At 38.2% G+C, this 19,770-nt stretch overlaps 1 protein-coding gene across 6 annotated transcripts in view; it reads left to right on the top strand.

Annotated features, from left to right (window-relative positions):
* Positions 1-19,770, top strand: part of anks1b (ankyrin repeat and sterile alpha motif domain containing 1B) — a 268,578-nt gene that overhangs the window by 219,038 nt on the left and 29,770 nt on the right. For all 6 annotated transcript variants that reach the window (XM_041977072.1, XM_041977075.1, XM_041977074.1 and 3 more), the window contains 2 exons: positions 6,081-6,179; positions 7,198-7,350. In XM_041977072.1, coding sequence (XP_041833006.1) covers positions 6,081-6,179; positions 7,198-7,350 — 252 coding nt within the window. The remainder of the gene's footprint in view (positions 1-6,080; positions 6,180-7,197; positions 7,351-19,770) is intronic.

Raw genomic sequence — 19,770 nt, 5'->3', positions numbered from 1 at the left:
GATCAAGTTTGATCCATACTGCTGCATTACAATAACCAGGAAACATGTACGGTGTGCAGCAGTGAACTGTATGAAGACATGCATGCAAATGAGCACAGACCAAGCCAAACTACTACTACTGCTAATGGGGGGTCATTAAGATGGGCATGTTCAGTCACTTTAACCAGCCAGTGGAGGACAAATTTTAGATAGACTAATGACCAAATACCAAGAGTTAGAGAGGTTGTTATAGCAACAGCAGCTAATATGAAGGACAGTAGAGAGAAACATATCATGCCCATCTGAAATGACTGTGCATGGCAAAAAGACAGAGGAGCCGAACAAAGACAGTAAATTGGTTGTAGAATATTGACTGTACTTAATAAACTGAAGGACATCTGAGGTATGATTTATAGCTCTAGCTAACAGACTGCAACAGTAGACTGTTAGCTGGAGATAGCATTCATTAGAGAGTCGCTCATCCATGCTCTGCAAGTAGAATTTACAGTAGATTTATCTAAACTTCTGCTTAGAAAACAGGAGTATGTTGTGTCTAGTAAAGATCGCAGTGAGCTGAAAGAGGCTAAAATGCTTCATAGAGTTGAGGAGCACTGCATAGTCAGGTTTTACCATAAAAAAGCAACTTTTTTCACATCTAACATAAATGACTGTTTTTCCAATAACACTTCATTTCTAATTTTCCTGAAGTTCAGATGTATCTAGTTAAAGAAGGATGAACCTTTTCCCACCAGTGGAGCTACTAAAGCATGTGCACATGCAACCTTTCTCGCATATTTATGGGACTACTGCAACGCCATGTTCAGTGTTTAATCCTAACTAATTCAAATTAACACTCCTTCTACAGTCAGACATGTACAGTAGACTCTCTATACTACATACATATTCAGATGTGTATATAAAATGTGAAAACACATGTTTTTACAGGCATTTTTTTTGTACAGAAATACCTAAACTTTAGTAAGTTTTCCATTTATTCAAGATACACATGATTGTTAAATTAAATATTCCTTATAATTAGGTTTTAATCAGCAAAATGAAAATGGAAGAAAGAGAAAACCTTTAGAAGAGCAAAGTAATTTACACATCTGCTTTATTACATGACAAATATTTTTAACCAATAAAACTGTGGACATATGAGACTACAGAAGTAATTTATTTTAATTCTTAAGGAAAATTTAGAGATATTTCCTCCAAATATAACTCTGAAACTGCTGCACAGTCAAAACTAAGCAAAAAAAAAAAAATCTAAGCAGAGTCAAACTCTTAAAAATAATAGAAGCTTGAATTATATATTAAAGATTTACATTAGGAAAGAGAAGAGAAAATAAAAACTGAAAGAGAAGCTTCTTTGTTAGCAGAGCATTAAAGAAAAGCTAACAAAGGAGGGAAAAAGCTGAGGGATGAAGACAAGCATGAAAGGAGCGGAATAGAAAAACGAGACACAGTGGGCCAAGCATAATTTGTAGAGCTCGCCTCGGCCTGTGAGCGCCGATAATGACCATCAATACTGTCACCGATATCAGTATTTGCTCCGTTTCGCCTCAACCCCCAGCCGCTGCTCATGAATTTAAATTTCTGTGTTCACAGCATCTGTTACCCGCTGTGCTGCTGTTGTTACGCTGTGTGGCTGAACTATTAGAAGCTAACCGCAGGCCATCATAGTTGTTTCTATACCTCCCCCCACAACCAGCTAAATGGATTGTTATGGAGTTTATGCCAGTGCAGAATATCAAGTATTTAGTTATCTCTAATATACATATTGTTAGCGGGGTGTAAAAACAGTTTACTTGCAGAATATTGGATAAACAAGTCCAGCATTAGGAGGAAAAGCTGAGCCACAAACACACACTCAGTTGTGCTGATGTATTCATGTCATAGACACTGGTACATGGCAGATATGGGGCATAAATTACAGAAGGAAATGGGACAAAATAGGTGTATAAAAAGAAAAGAAACTTTAAGGAACTTCATCTCTGTATCAGGAGCTCAACAGGGGCAATTAGTTAAGCCTTTGAACCCCCTAAAACTCCCCAACAATCTCCTCTGCTCTAGCCCAGAGTCTCATTACTCTGCTGAGAAGTTGTAGCGTAGTGGCTCCACCGCTATTAATCAGCCTGGGAGCTGATCTATGAACTGCACTCTTCTCACAGAAGCCCGTGAAGAGGCAGTGAAAGCTGTAAGTTCAGCCACAGAATGAGTCCAAACAGGGCCTGCCTCGGGTTTCTTAGTCAGTTCAGGCGCAGGCTTGTGAAGCCCTGGAGACAAAGTTTTACTAACAAGCCTAGAGCAAAATCTCACAATATTAAAGGATTGCTTATGTGCCACTAAAGCCACTAAACAGCTGTTTGTCACTTTAAAAATAAGAATGTAGATGAAACATTAAGCTGATTTTTAAATACCAGAAATATGGTTTAAAAATGGTGTAAAAACTCATCCACACACTTTCTAATCTGTTAAGTCAGTTATGAGGTGGTAGTTATACAGGATATTTCTCCATTTGTTGCTGGGTTGACTCAGTCCCACAGCTGAGCCATGTTAGCCTAAACTACATCCTTTTATCTGTAGCATCTTGTACAGGAAGGATTCTGTATTGTTGACCAACTGCAGGGGTCATCGTGCAACAGCCAGTTTCTGGATCCAGATTGCAGCTATTCAATGTGAAATAAATGCTCAGCAAAAGCAATAGTAATAACTCTTGACATTTGACATTAGGAGGCAAAGCCTGCTTGCTTAAACTTGGTTATATCATCATAATCTCTTCATCCATTGTGCATAGTAGAGGTGCAGAGTCACTGACCTCCTGGCTCTCTACAGGACTTTTTTCTCTCTACAGGACTCTGGGTCTCTTGTCACATTTTTCATCCCTCACAGCAAACCTTTTCCTATGACATGGTGAGGTGTGATGGCTTGCATTGTAACACTGGCTTCATGTAGTCCAGCTACCATACGGTGATATTACCAGATTACCTCAGTCCCTGCATCTCTGGTCTGATTTGGCCCATCAAAGCCCTAACTTAAAAAATGTGTCGCGGTTCGAGCTGTCCAAGTGGCTGGCCATTAAAATCCTCCTCATCCTCTGGTGGAAGCAAGAAATTGTCAAACTTTCTGTAAATGGGATACTAAGATTTTTGAAGCTGGGTAAATTCTGTGGCTCAATGCAAAACACAAACAAGATTTCGGATCACTGCACCTTATAAATAAAAGCAATTAAAAAAACTACTTGCTGCACCAGAAAAGTCAAGACTTCTGCTCGCTGTTTTCATCCAGCTCCTCCATGCACGTTGTCTTTCACCTTTCTTGATAATTAAGTTCCTTATCAGATTTATTTACATTTGACCTGCTCAGAACCTTCAGCCCAGAATGATCTGAATGAATTAAAGCACGTTCGAACGCTCCTGTTTGAAGACTGCTGCTGGTAAAAGACAGCTGGACACAGACTGAACCATAATTCCAGCTGCAGTGAAAATTAGCATGATTCATTTTAAACTACAGAAATATGTAGTGAAAACTTATCACTGGCTTTTTTTGTTCAATAAAAAATGAAAATGGTCACAGCCTCGGAGCAAGTTGTTCTTATCAAGGGTGCAGTGGTCCCAGAGTCGACTGAAAGGAAACAGAGAAAAGAGCAGATTTCTGGCGTCTACCTGCACCCTCCCTCCCCGTCTTTTTTGTGTATCAGTGCTGCTAATTTCAACACGAATGAGGTGTGAAGGGACTGACAGGTGGAATCATTCAACCCTACACCTGTATGTAGTGTGTAGTGTGGAGGTGGACGGTGCGCACAGTCCCTCCTCTCTACCTAACCTTACTTTACTTTTCTGCCTCAGTCTTTATTTCTGATGTTATATTTGGCTGAGTCGGCCTTTCTCCATGCTGCAGCTGTCTGCCTGCTCGCTGCATCTCTCTGTAATTATCTGTCTGCATGAGAACTGCTCTGTCTCTCTAGAGGAGGAAGGACTGATAGCTCTCTTATAGCTTCCCAATGGATTAATTAAAGGTGAAACTCTGTGTGAAACCCATACAGGCTCTGGTGTATAAGTCGAGCTGAGTCTTATTTAGGAGTATTAAACTTGCTTTCTGCCAATCTCCTTTGAGCTTCACTAGTTATGCTTCATTACTGCTTTAGGTTTGTTTCCTGTGATGGTTTAGCTCGCACACTTTAAAAGATGTGACTTCTGAATGATTTAATCTGATCGATTTAAGCTATTTATGCCATCCCTGGCTATTTTAATATGCTCAACTATAAATTCATTTAGAAGACATGGGACAGATAGCTGTTAGTTTAGTAACAGATGAGCTTTATTAATTCCTTGAGTCGTGTCCCTGTTCTTTAAACCTTTGCTCGACAATTGCTTACCTTTAATAAAATGAGAATATCTCTGCAACCACATGTTATAGTAAAAGAAACACTGAGATCTGTTAAGATGTGTAAATATTAGTAAGAATAAATGAAGATGGCACAATGCACAAATAAAAAAATAAATATACAATAAAGTGTTTGTTTTTAAAGGAGGAAAATGAATGTGTCTTTGGAAGGATGCAGCTGTAGCTCTAAACCTCTATCAGATCATAGTGGGAATTATCTCTGCAAAGCCCAACTCTGATCAGAGTGAAGCAGAACTAAATCAGAGAGGTGTTAATGCTGATAGTTCAGGCGAGGTCTCTGAAACAGACGTTTCTTCACCCGTCTTGTAACCTGAGGGTTGCCGGTTCGATCCTCGGTCTGTCCAGCTCATGTCGAGGTGTCCCTGAGCAAAACACTAAACCCCAAATTGCTCCTGATGGGTCGTGGTTACCGCCTTGCATGGCAGCTTCTGCCGTGTGTGAATTTGTGAATGTGAAGTATTTGTGAAGCGCTTTGAGTATCATTCCAGGTACAGAAAAGCGCTATATAAACACAGACCTTTTACCATGTGTTCTCAAAGTCCACCAGTTTGGGGACCTTATCTTTTAAAAGCTTAAGCTTGAGCCTCTCTCCTCTGCTAATGCAATTTTCTCTTTTTAATTAAAATGAGATTGATATAAAAAAAACATTATAATAGAGAACAGAAGGAAAATAGGCAAGTCTCTTGTTAATGACAATGATGGCACGGCCAGGGGTTGATAATTAAATAAACCAACTAATAAAAACTGTCACATAGTTTATATATTTTTTTAGCAGCAATGTTCATTTCTTTATGCTCAATATGTACACAAGTTAAACATTGCACTTTGCTACCTTTAACATGAATGACACTAGCTATACAAGACACAACAAAGTAATTATACTGAGAAATTTCAGAAATTGACATTTTCTCATTATATTTGATTCAAAATTCCTTTATCTTTATGATAGAAAGCAAAGTGCACAGTCCAAGTTAAATAACGTTATCAGTTCTAGCCACTGTTCCAGATTAAGCTAGCTTATTATGATTTTATACTGACACGTCTTTAAAACTGTCACTGGGTGTTTTTCCAGGGAAGAAAATCTGTGTGAAGGAGAGTCTTTTTATGCAAATATTTATATGTATTTTTAAGAGATCAAATCCTATGACTTGAAAGTTTTGCATGGGCTGCCCTTGGGACTTGCAGGACCTGGGTCCAGTGTTTACCTGACCTGGATCTACACTGGTTTCTGCCCTCTGATTGCTCACAGCTCTGTGATACGTTGCACAGAAACCGATGTTTAGAAACACATGAAATTTCTCAGTTTTGCAGGCGCTGTCTGAAGATATTACCTGTGCTGCAACTAAAACTTGGAGTTGTTGCCCAGCTTCTCCAGTAAAATGCCTGAAGTGAATCAATCTGAAACCTAAATTTCCTAGAGTTCCTATCAGTTGATGAAAAACAAAATATGGTAAAATTATAAGTGTGTAGAGATGGGAGTGGACCTACTAAAGCATCAATTTTTTTTTTTTCATATGAACTTGCTAATTTCAGCAAAATAATGTTAATCAAATGTTCAAGGTTTGCTGAGCAAACAATAAAAATCTGTTGATGTGCATGAATGACTGTTGTATTGTTGTTTTGGCTGCTATGTGCAGAGTATTATTAATCCTCGTTAGTTTTACTAACCTTGTCTGTTACTTGGTACTTTACAGGGCAGCAATGTGGTGGAGGATCAAGACCTGTTGGAAATTGGGATCCTTAACTCAGCTCACAGACAACGCCTGCTGCAGGCCATAAGGCTGCTTCCCAGGGTCAGTACTGCAGATGATCCACATTTATAAAACCGGATCGGTCTACTGTAGAGCTTCATGAAAGTTATATGAAGTTATCGTGGCTAATGTGTAATAAGTGTCTTACACAGATGTTCTGTGTTAAGCTTTATTTAATGTAAAATTCAGCAAATCCTCAGCTCTCTCTGATTGGTTGGATTTCTCTTCTATGATAGTTGCTTCAAATGGAAAAAATATGGAAATAATACTGGAGATATTTACAGATTTAGCTGGAAACGTCTCCTATAAGTCTGTTTGTGTTGTAGAAAGAGACTCAGTAAGAGAAGAGTGAACTTTGATCTCCGGTCAGCATTTTCCTCCCTTCACTCCTGCAAAACTTTTCCAAACGGCGTAGAACATGAGACATTTTAACTTTAGTCTGCCACACACACTTGCAGACACTTAGGCAAACAAGTGGTGAATGTGAGGTTAAGGCTTGTTTGAAGCACCATCGACTCTGAAGCCATTTCAACTATAAAAAAAGGGAATGAATTATTAAATATCTGCTACTAGCTCAGTCTGAGCGGCAACCTCCTGCTGTCACTAGCATAATGAAACCTTTGTCAGAGGTGCAGCTTGTTTACTTGTTTGCACTCTTAAAAAACACCTTTAATGAGCCTCCTGGTAGAAATAAGCCTGATGCAGCAGATTTAAGAAAGAAAATGGAAAAAGTGAAGTTCCAGTTTACTGTGGATTAGAGTTTAAGTAAATGTCATGTTATACAAGAGAATGGAGACATTAAGCATGTGTGATTTCTTTCTTCGGATAGCAAATTTGTTATTAAGCTCAAGGTAAAAAGCAGCAAAAATAATACCATTTAGTCTTCCCGTAGTATTGCTACTTCGAAAGCTGGAGGAGAACAAATATTATTTCTTGAGCTGTAAGATATTAAGGTATTTGCGCAGCACTCCCAGATGTCTTTCAGAAATTATAAAGAACTGCAGAAAGGTAATAAAAAAGTTTTTCCCTGTTTTTTCTCTCCATTCTGTCTGTACGAAAGGTGAGACCGATCGGTTATGATGGCAACAACCCCACGTCGGTGGCAGAGTGGTTGGACTCTTTGGAGCTTGGCGACTACACCAAGACTTTCCTCATCAACGGCTACACCTCCATGGACCTGGTCAAAAAGATATGGGAGATTGAGCTTATCAATGTAAGTCAAATAAACTGTCACCTCCTGAAATATATAAATAAATGTATATGTGAAAGGATAAAGTAAACAGATCAGTAGCTACGTTTACGTGGACAAATATTATATCCATCAGAAAATCAGAGATTTCATGCTGACATGATGACATGGACATTAGATAAAATGATCCCATCAGTTGTGTCTTTACATGATTTAACACTTTTGACTCATTTGAAAGAGTCATTTCATTTCAAGCCTTAACATAGAGATGCTCCATAATCCTTAACTACTTAAGTTTCGAACGAAAACATTGCCTCCACCACAGTCCAGTCTGTTTTCATACCATTTTTCAAGTCAAGCAGGGAAACTTCTAAAACCTGAAGGACACCTCTAGGACCAGGACTGAGGATCCACATGGTTCAGGCTTGCACGGAAACAACATCCATACAAAAAAAACACATCAGAAATGTTTAAACTGCCCCTTTTGATCAGATAAGCTGAGGTGTTTACATGATTTTTATTCTGCTTGGACCTTTGATCGGATCAAAAGTGCTCTCTATAAACACACACACAAACCAGATAGCAGACACGTATGGGTCTAAGCCAGGCTACTTTTGGCACCTATGGCTCAGTTACCGCCATTTGTGTGGGCCAGATGTGGTCCAAATATGAGGAGCCAGGCTAGACATAGATTACATCAATTTGCTTGTGGGCCAGATGTGGTGGTCATGTGGCTGAATTTTTCGCAAATGTGGGCCATGTATAAAGTTATATGAAGTTTACTTGAAGTCAGTTACACACACAGAGTTCTGCTAAATGAATGTCAGTCCACAGATATCCACAAATAGTCCCAACCTAATGCACTCATGCCAGCAGGGATTAAAAAAACCCTGCAAACCTCACAGTTGTTATTATACCACTTTTTCTTTTTAACATTTCCTCCATACTAAAGCCAAATAAAACACTTTAATATGAGTCACATTTTTTTCATGCATTCAAGGACATTATCCTCGTCTTTCACCTTGGTGTGAGAGTGTATTTGTATCCTCTGCTCTTTTAGTCCTTTGGCTTCTCTCCTAAATCTGGGCTGAAGCTAATGTGAAGGTTCCCTCTGTGGGAAGGATGCCATGCTGTGCACAATGCTTCGGGCTTTTCTTCTCATTACTGTGCAATGTGTGCTATAAATACAAACAAAAGGAAGTGCAGCTTTACCATCAAACCATCACATTACTTTCCTTTTTCTTGCTTTTTCCTGTTTTTATTCGTTCTATTTGCTAAGTTTGGAGGTTCAGGTTTAGAAATTTTAAACAGCTGCTGAGTAGATATTAGGGATGCTGATGTTAACCTGGTTTGACGTTCAAACTCCTGTCCTGCCATATGAAATGCAGTTATTCAGTCTTTTTAAGACATGTATGTAATTTACTGCAGTCTGATCCCGTCGGAGTGATGTGCTCCTTTGAAGCTGCAAGTGCAACCAAATCATGCTGGATTGCAGAGCCCTTGAACAGTTGAGAGGAAGGAGAGCTGGAAGGAGTGTTTTTCCTTCCCAGCGGAGGATAAAGTGATGAGTGATCAGCTGGAGGAGGTAGAGAGGGAGTTATATAAGCATGTGGGATGCAAGATGTTTCATTGCGCCGGGGATACCGCCCACACACTGCACTTCTGTATGTGCGTGTGTGTGTTTGTTTGCATATGTGAGATAGAAAAAGTGTTAATACTCGTGTTTCTGTATGTGTTTATCTCACGTTTTCATTTATCTCTTGATATAAACCAAACTATACATCAGTGACCGCTGCCATTATAGAAACAGAAGAACATTTTAAATCTAAATATATTCTGCATATGCATTTAAATCCTTTGTTTGAAGGATTTACTCTGTGAATCCACTAGAGGCTGCACAAGCACAATGTATGTGGAAAAATATGATCCTGTACATATAATATCTGAGGGAACTTTTCATACCCAGAAGGAGGTGCTTCCTCTTTTCAACATGGCAGTGATAAAGTATACAAACCAGGTAGAGGAAGACTTTTTATCCCTGGACTTTCTAAACTAGAAATGCTTAAGAAGAAATCCTTCAAGGAGCTTTGGCTCTTACCCCTAAGCTTGTTTGGGACTCAGCTCAGGCCCACAAAGTAACACAACCTTAATGTTTATTTCAACAGAAATGCAAAACTACATCATTTTCTGACCTTAAAACTCTGGCCTGTTTGGATGGAAGTTAGAAAAAAGAGAATAAGAGCAAGACTTTCACTGACTGGAGAGATCTCAGAGAAGAGACAGGATGTATGTGAATGTGTGAACTCTGGAATACATGTGGGCCAAATGCTTGTGCTACTTGAGGTGTTAGAGCTTCAGTATATCTTGATGTCTATGCTACATGTTTGTGGAACTCTCTGGATGGATGAAAGACTGTTTTTTACAGACATATTTATATGGTGTTTTAGTTACCGTGGCGATCCCTGTCAAGCATATTGATTCAAATTCTTCCATTGCTGTCCAACTGGGATGAAATCTGGTAACCGTGAAGGTCAGAGGCCATGACTGGCATCTTCTTCATACTCTCTGAGCCTTTCAGTGTCTTACATATCTGGAAGTGTAATGGCACTACCAGATCTTCTTAAAGTAGCCGGCATCATACAGCGATTCCGGTGTGTGCTTTGATGAACTGCTGCGTCACGGCTGCATGTGCATATTCACAACACTGACATCTCTGCTGCTGCATAGTTTCTACTTACACAGTCACAGCAGTGCTTCTGCTGATGGCCATGAATACAGAGTTTTATCATTCAAGACAAGAACGTTAACCAGCTGTAACTACCCAAACTAGTAGAAAATGTATGTAATCATGAATCATATCAGGTATACTGTATTTTAAAAGGTATTTAAATATTGCCTACATGCTGATACTTTGGCAGACAATGTGTTGATGCTGATGTAGAGGTGATATGATAGCCAGCAGATGATGTTGCTTTATATTTTGATTAGTACTGCTAACGTGACTAAGAGATGCAGCAGGTGCTTTACCTCTTAGCACCTGAGCCAAAATGAGAATCGTGACATTGCAGATGTAACAGACACCATGCTCCCAGTATGAACATCTCCTTTATTGTACCACCCATCTGTAGATAATTAAAACTTAAAAAAGGAGGTGGAAGAAAAAAAAAGCTTAAAACCAGAGAAAATAAACTGTTTCACTAAAAATACAAATAAATATTTCAACACAACCTGCAGGCTTTTAAGTCAAAGTCCTCGTTCTGCTACCGGAGCAGATTAGAGGTAAATCCTGTATTCCTGACGAGATAAAGGAATCATCTTATGCTCTTATTTCACAAGCTGACAAAATGCTGAGGTCTTAATGAAATGACTGGCATGTTTTGATCTAAATACTGTAACTCACTGCGGCAGCTCCCTTTTCTTCTATGAATTTACACCTCTATTCAAGTGTATATATTTTGGGGTGTGGAGTGACCCATGACTCCACTCCACCACCTCTACCGTCGGCTCTGCCTTTTTTATATCTTCAGTGAGGAATCATACAGTAAATATTCTGAGAAGTCACCATAAGCTAAAATGACAGAGTTTTATTCCCAAATACTCACACCTCCCTCATCTGTAGCTGCTCCATGGACAGCTAGCAGGCTACCAGCCGCTCTTTCAACCACAATCTAGCTGCAAGTCGCGTGTTAAACTGGCTTAAGTTGTTAAAATCAAATCAAATTTATTCATAAAGCACATTTAAAACAAGCACAGTTGACCAACATGTGATGTTCTCCTTAACATCTGGACTTCGCAGTCACATCGCTCCCCTGTGTTTTTCTAACATCACCAGTAAAAAGTTTACAGATCCCAATTTGTTTGGGTATAACTACTAATAGAACATTATTAACTTTTTACAGCATGACCCAAGAAAAAAAATGGAGAGAAAAATAAATTTTTTTTGTCTGAAGTTTTTGTTTGGTCCTCTAACAAAATGTAAAAACAAAATTGATACTATAATTTTTGTATATTTACCATTTGTTTATGATCTTTTAAAATATATAAATCATTGTAGTATATTATTGTAATATCATTGTATCCACCAGGGAGCAGAAGGCAAGTATCAGGTTGTGAACAACAGGGTTTTGAGCCAAGTTTTTACCATAAAGTGTTGCAAAAGGTCTCAGAAACTGTACATAATCCAGCATTATGTACAGTTTCTGAGGGCTAACACGTTTATTTCTTTAGTGAAGTTAATTTTATAACTGTATAATCTTTTACTTAAAAGCTGCACCCTGAAAACATCTGATACAAAGTAAAATAAGAAGAAACAAGGGAATCACCAACAGATGAGGGTGTGTTTGTAAAGAAATGCATCGCTGTATGTTTCATAAGGGTCAAAGGACATGACTCAGGGATTACTTTGGTATGAGTCTACATGGCTTTTGAGGGGTTAAACTTTTTAAAATTTCACCTCATCATTTGTGTGCTCACATCTTTATTTTAGGGTGAAACCAAAATGTGGTGCAAGTTAATGATGGAAGGATTTCCTGCCTCATCTAATCAGTGTTTTTACCAACAAAAATAATAAACAGAACTGTACAGTAAACTTAGAGCCAACACTTTACCGTGTGTTTTAAAGAAAAACCTAATATTAGTTTATGATTATAAAAGATATATTCTACATTCTGTACAGATGATGTGTGTACAATTTTTAATGATTGTGGGAAAGTTCATTAAAAGTATAATAAGGGAATGAAAAGCCTAAAAAGTAATGAAAAGAAAAATCATTCAGTTTGATTTCCTTTTATTAAATTACGCAATTAATATTAATATTTCATAGGAAATTATTATTTAAATTGGACACACTGCCTATAATTGAAATTTTTCCCTCCATGTTCAGATTTAACTAATCACACTGCAGCAAACTGGCTCAGATCATTTGCTCTCACCTACATCAACCAAAATGACTCATTCACATTTAATTGAGCAGTTTTATAACCCTGATTTTTTTCCCCTCTTCTTTTGCTTTATTGAGAAGAAAATGTATGAAACATTTAGTGATTTGGGCTTAAAGAAATGAGTGAATTCTTGGAGTTCTTCATACCACATCATTGTAAATGGCGTGTGGGAGATGCCAGCAGCTCCTGAACATCTTCGTCTTTGGGGAGTTGCCAGCTAAGCTGCTTTGGACCTTTACGTTTCCCTTAAAGCCAAACTAATTGAGAGAGCTACATGAGGTATTTAAAGGCAATAATAGCAAGATTGTGACTTTTAATGTTAACATTTTTATTGTGCATGATGAGTCTTTGTTTATGGGATGTCTTAATAAAGCTTTGAATAAACATTTTGCTCTAAAAGATCTCTTAGTTCCTGTTAGCACAACAATGGAGCATGATGATGATGATGATGAGAATATAAATAACATGGATCAGCTCTAGGATAATGCATCAGATTCTCTTCTGGCTGGAGGTTGTTTTTGAGGTGTTTATTGTGCCTCTTATGTGTGAGAGTGAGAGAAAATGACTGGACTCTGTAATGTGCATATTCGTTTCCCTGCAGTGCAGAGATGCAGACTCATCCTGTAAAACGCCACATGGTGGCGCTGCTGCCTTTCTGTTGAGTCAGTTCTTGTCTCGAGGTGAAGAAGGGACAAACAACTGCATCAGGGCTCAGATTTGCTCTCATTTAAAGCGAATCCTCAGAGAGTGCAGAATGAAGCAATTAGAAATGGATTTCATTTTGGAAAGACACATTCTGGGCTGTGAAGTGCAGATAGTTTCTGCTCCTTAAGGAACAATTTCCTTAATGTTTTCCAGATGAGTGGACCTTGATGTTAGAAGTGAATGCTTTTAAGTGTCCGTGTGTATGTGTGTGTGTGTGTGTGTGCATGATGGCGTGCCAGTAGTTTTATTAGTGCTGTTGTTTATGTGTGTCTTTGTCAAGTGTGGGTGTGTATGATTAGCTATAATAAGACTTTGAAATGCCTTATAGTAATTATTCAACATTTTCTGTACATTATTACAATATAATACTATTAATAAATATATAATATAATATAATAATATAAAGTTTTTACAGCTGAAATAATTAAAGTCTAATTCAATTAGCTTATCCATCTAAGCTTTTCTACATAATGGCACGTCCCTGTTGTAGTTTAGTAGTTCTGTCATATTTTATGTTAACTGTAATGCTTTGTGGTAAATTAAGGTAATTTTAAATGACCTGTACTCACATCCTCATAGGTTCACAGAGAGCAGTTAAAGCATGCTCTTCAAGGTTGTCCAACTCTGGCCTTCAAGAGCTACAATCCAGGTTTTAGATGTTCACCTGCTCCAACACACCTGACTCAAATTATTGAGACATTGTGGAGAACTTCATATGCTGTTGGATCAGGGAAACATTGAGGACTGACTTCGGAAACCCCTGCTTTAGATTTACTACTCCTTACTAGTATTGGTGTTTTATTTCAAACATGTAAAGAAAAGTATATTCCAATGTCAAAAGAAACATATGTATGACTACAAAAGTATCCATTTCTATTATACTAATATATATTATATATATTACATATATACACACTACTGTTCAAAAGTTTGGGGTCACTTTGCCATGGGATTCAATAGGGAAGTGACCCCAAACTTTTGAACGGTAGTGTACATATATACCTGTATACATATATACAGTGGCAATTTCATACTTTTTGAATACCATTTCTTTGAATTTCTTTTTTAACTATATGGTGTTTTGCACATTGGGAAGTTTATTCCATCTTTTTACACCGTGTCTATAAAGCACATGCTTTTTTGGAGTAGTTGCATTTTCTCCTGCTGTGGTAGAGGAAGTATTTAAGTACTTAAATGTAGGCAATTTCTTTTTTACCTGAAAACATGTCTTGTGTACTATCATGGATGTGCACAAACTTTTCAATTCAGTTTTATTTTTATAGCATCCGTTTGCAGCAAAGTCATCTTAAATCACTGTACAGACACAGTCCAGGCCAGTTACAATCCAATTAAATCGGCATTGGTCCAGTTTACAATAACTCTATTCATATAAGCCAATTTGTAAAAATAACAGCCTGGCTAAACATACACAAGGACGTTGTTCACCCTGCCTGTGGGTGACCACAGCTTCACAACACACTGCAGTGATAAGCACCCAAATCCTGCCCACGTTAGGGTGCCGTCTGCAGTGGAAAATGAAGCATAAAAGCTTCAGATTAAGTTGCAATGGAAAAATGTCATTAGCACCTCCATCCCAAAGTGCTTAACCTTCATTGTGCAAACCTCTGTTTTTTTTTCTTAATTAATTCCATCCATCTCTTCTTCCTTGAAGCATTTCACAATCCAACAAGCACTTAGATGTTCACGTTTTTTGTAGAAGTTCACGTCACCAAACTAACAAAAAGATTTTTAAAAATCACTGTTTAAAACTTTTGTTTAGATTCTTTGAAAACCAAAAACATAATTTTCATTTATCTTTTGTCCAGATTTTTCTCCCTCGTTCCTCTGTTTGCTTGTGAAGGTCTGTAAGTGTGTGTTCATGTTGTGGAGGACGTAGGAGTGTGTAGGTTTCTGAGAGTGCAACTCACCTACAAGGCTGAACTTGTACCAGCATTCCCCTCTATTATTGCACCATGGACACACACACACACACACACACAAGAAAAAAAAAAAAAAAAAAACTTAGGAATGTTTTATGAAAACCCCAGAATGACTGTTTGCGTTGTGTATAAGGGGTTCAATAAAAACTAAGAAGAGTAATAAGAGGTCAGCCTTTCTTCTACCGTTTGTACACGGTTACCATGACAGCTACTAGTTACCATAGAGACTGTGCAGCTGGTAAAAGTGATATAAACTGTGTTTTTGTGCATGTTCAAAAGGTTTTCTTAACAAAATTCTGAAAACTAAGAAGACATATGTGTGTGTGTGTGTGTGTGTGTGTGTCCTATCTCTGTGCTTGTCACCTCTCCAAATGGACAGATTGTCTCACATCCCATCAGCAGATGGTTGGACGCTGCAGGATGATATACTTTATACAATATAATCTACACACCATCCATACTCCTGCTAGTTTAGATGTCCTCTTCACAAGTTTACACACTGTGAACGATCTATATCTGCATCCCATGAAACACTTTTTTTTTTGTTTATATGAGTGTGTGTGTCCTACGTGTTGAAATGTGGATCCAGAATGTGTGAAAAGGGAGTGAATAGTAGCTGGTGTTAATTTTTATGTGGGCAGATTTGCCTCGGGACTGCAGTGTACTTCACCATCCCTGCCTGCTGCCTTAGTTGGAGCTGCACTTCCTGTTGTTTCACTCAGCATGCAGCAGATCGTGTGGGAGGTGTCAGGAGAGAATGTGTGTGACCCATCGGTGCACCTTGGACCAGCGGTTGCAGGCTGAGCTGTACTCTGCTGCTGGTCTGCTTCTGCTTTTCACTTGTTAATGTAGTCAGTAATGACAGGGATGAGTGATTTCTTAGTAGAAGTCTGAAACTGCTCTATTTCTACGTGGTGAAACGGTTTGGTTGGTTGTATGTAAAGATGTTTTTTTTCTTCTGCTCTGGTGAGTGGAAAATCTGGACTCCTGAACAACTTATGCTCATATATGAAAAGGTTTATCCTAGAATACGATGGTTTCTTAGTTACTATAACATAAATAAACTCTTTAGAAACTCTTTTCATGGTTTGTGGAACTCAGAAAGGTTCAGTTTTGTAGCATCAGTACGTTTTACACGTTTGTTGGTTTTCAATGTGTTCATCCATAGAAAAGTAAGAGAAAATTGTTTCTTTTCTTTCTTTTTTTTGAACAATAATAATAAGAATCAGTACATTTTTTAAACAAATGGTTAAAATAAGATTTTATAATATAGTAACTGTAGTTAAACTGTTAAAACTTGAAACAGTAGTGGGATAATAACACTTACTTTTAGCATTAAATACCCGAATTTAGTGGTAAAGATAGGTTTATTTCCACACATTTTTAACAGAATTTCTTATAGATTTGTTCCAGTAAACAGTACAGCAGACGTTTAAAGGGTTAAAGTTGCATGCGGAATAGAAAACATCTTATAAATACTGTACAAATGTTAGTGGAGTTGGGTTTTTCTAAAGCTCCCTTTGTGTCCCCACATTTCTTCCTAATAAATGTTTCTAAAATGTTCACTTTTTATATTCACCGAAGCATAAAAGTTGTTTTATCGTAAAATAGTTTAAGTGAACATCAACATTTTTATTAAATTTAAGTTGCATTAAAGTTGATTATTTCTAGTCTATAGTATTTGTTTATTAGGGTCAGGAGTATTCTCAGAGAGGACGTGATAAGGAGTCGTCATGCACTATCTTTGGTTGACCCCTCTGGATCCCTCGACCAGACCCTTGTAAAGACAGAAATAACCAGAATGACGTCGAGCTTTGTAGGTTGGATTTCATTTATGTGACACTTGGTGCTGCTGACATACTCTTGTTCATAAACAAGTGCTCATGCTTAATATAAAGCATCACATATATACTGCTGAGCTTGGCTTTTACTCTCTAGTATTTGAGATTCTGTGTATTTACTTGTTACCACATCCTTGTGAGTGATGACATTTCCTCTGACGCGCATGAGACCTGAAAGAACTTAGCAAGAATTATGCTAATAGTTAAATAAATGGGCATTTTTGTGCTGTGAGCTATTTCCTATTAAATGTCTAAACATGTCTGTCAGTTGCTCAGCAGAAAAAAATGTCCTGATGTCGTAAGGCATGAGTTGTCAAAGGGTTTCAAAATCCTGTGAACACAGAGCTCTTACAAAAGTTTTACTGACTTAAACTCCAAAGTTTGTGTGTTTTTTCTACTCTGTCAGAATCTTGGAGCCACATTCAAATTAAACATGACTCTGCAGCCTAAACCAGACTCAGAAGGGTTCATTTCAGATTAATTCAACAACAGTGAGCTGCTTTGTGTCAAACTCCTTCACCACAACCCTGCATTTGCAGCCTTTTGGTGTACGTATCTTCCCAGAAACAAGATTAAAAATAACTCCAACTGATGACCATGACACAAACCTGCAGCTTTGTTAAATTACCAAAGAGAATGGTGAGAAAAATTGACATTATCCAAGAATAGTTTGACATTTTAGGAAATTCACTTATCTGCTTCTAACTGAGAGGTCTGACGCCACTTGTGTCTGCACAGTAAAAACAAAGCTGCCACTTTGTTAGGCTTTTAAAATCCAATATAATTATAAAGGTAAGCACATTTCACAAGAGTTTTTTCATTGAAAGCTGCACCCATATCTACAAAGGCGTTACATAATGTGACGACTCTGCTTGTGAACTCTTAACTCGTGCAGCAAAAGCATGAACTTACTCTGCTTGCGAGCACGAGCTTGTCTCAGCTCAGGCGCAGCGTCTCCATAGTGACGAGGGAGGGAGGGAGGGAGGGAGGAGGATGAATGTAAACTGGGTAGAAAGAGAGAGCTCAGGCAGAGACATGTAGAAGATGTAGTCTGGCTGCCGCAAGCTGAAGAAAGAGGAGGAGTTGTAGAGCGCTGGAGATCTGCAGAGAGACTGAGGGTGAGAGAAAGGGAGACAAAAGCTGGTGGTGAGGAGGCGAGGAGTAAAGCTAGGACAGTGTGGATAAAGAGAAGAAAGGCAGAAGAAAGAGGACTTGTCTTGCCCGGCAACAAAGCAACAGTCAAGCGCCCGGGAGGAACGAGTGAGAAATAAAGACACTGGAGGAAGCAAGAGGAGGCTGAACTGAAGACTACTGCTTTCTTTTGGAATAAGAAGGGGTAAGCTTGCTGGGTGACAAGATGGGATGATAACGTATAGCTGTAAAACCTGGATACTGAAGGAACAGATGATGAGTTATTGATTCTTTTGGTCTATTTATTTATTTTTTTACTTGTTATTTTCTGCATCTTTATTCTCACTCTGAGACGATAAGACATGAAATGGGTCCGTGGGTCACTGACCACTGCTGACTGGGCTAATTTACCGGCTCTGTAACTGTGTGTGCAAGAGCTAGTGTTGAAAATCAATGACTTTGAGCTTAAAGTGTGCAGGATCTGAAAGCGAGAGCATTGATTGTGCATTGATAAAACATCTTGGTACGAGGTGTCTTTTACAAGTTTTTAAAAGTAAAGCAAGAGGACAGAGTACACATTTCTCATGGTCAGAGATTTTTTGAAAAGGTCTGTTTTTGGATATTTTTTGGTCTTTTGTCAGATTTTTTTTTTCTCAAAATCAACCAAACTGTCTTATACTTGTCACAAGACTCTGAAAGGTACAAAGTGAGACTTGGAACAGAATGCAGCTTTTGTAAATCCCCACACCTATTCTGATGAAGCAGAGGGGGGGAAAGCTAAAGAAATTTAGTATTAAATCTACATAATGCTGCCTTAATTGGTCCTATCCTTATTTGCATGCCCACAGAAGACTGTAAAAGAAGTGAAATCTGGGACAAGACTAAGAAAGAATGTAGTAGCTTAAAAGAAGGATGTGAGGCTTCGGGTCCACTTACAAGGCTCCCTGCCAACATAGCGATCCATATTTAACGGGTGATCACTAGAAAGGAGACGGACTGTTAACATTTATAAGTAACAAGGTGGCTCAGCTTGCTGTCATGATTTTTATTTAAGCCTTTATAATACATATTTGCATTGGTAGGCACACGAATTATTCATGCAGGAATGGTCACGAGTTCATTTACCTGCACTGGAATTTAGGGGTTGCAGGTTTTTGGGCTTTTGTTACAAAAGTTATGAAGGGAATAAAGTAATATAGAGAAATGAAACGTGGTGGGAGGTTAATAGAGAGCAGAGTTCTTGTGGGATGAATTTTTTCTTTACCCATCTGTTGAGGAATGGACCAGCAGGCTGAAAGATTGAGGTGAAAATGCTGCCAGAGTCTGTTTGTCTCAGATGTTGCCCGATCAGTCATAATCTAGACTCATCTCCCGTTCACTGTATCATCACTAAGGTGAGTCTCAGCGATAAATTCCCTGTCAGTGACCAGCGTTAGCCAGTAGACTGCCCGCAGAAACCACAGCCTGATGAATGATGCTGTGAAAGACCAAAGCTTTTAGCATGTTGAGATGAAACATTTAGGTCATGCAGGTCATTTCTGAAACATTACTCTGTTTCATTTCCATCAGTTTAAATGTGTTAACATTATATTTTGGAACTGAACAAGGTCACAGAATAGGAACCCTCGTCAGACATAAAAAAAACTTTGATCTTGATCCACAACCTAAATAAAGTGGCTACTTGAATGAGACCTTTTCTAACCTTAAAGCAAGCAGGAGAACATGGCATCACGTTTGATCTATTTATAGCATCATAGCTTTTGTCACCTACAATGTTTAAACTCTCCTCTGATGTGACTTCATTCAGCAAAGAAACATAAACTTTAAATACCTACTAATGCAAACTACTTCACACATATCTGTTTACAAATGAGTCAACAATATCCA

Source organism: Melanotaenia boesemani, chromosome 23 (assembly GCF_017639745.1).
Source record: "Melanotaenia boesemani isolate fMelBoe1 chromosome 23, fMelBoe1.pri, whole genome shotgun sequence".
Taxonomy (NCBI): domain Eukaryota; kingdom Metazoa; phylum Chordata; class Actinopteri; order Atheriniformes; family Melanotaeniidae; genus Melanotaenia; species Melanotaenia boesemani.
The sequence above is the reverse complement of the archived record's forward strand: the minus strand, read 5'-3'. Positions and strand labels throughout refer to the sequence as shown.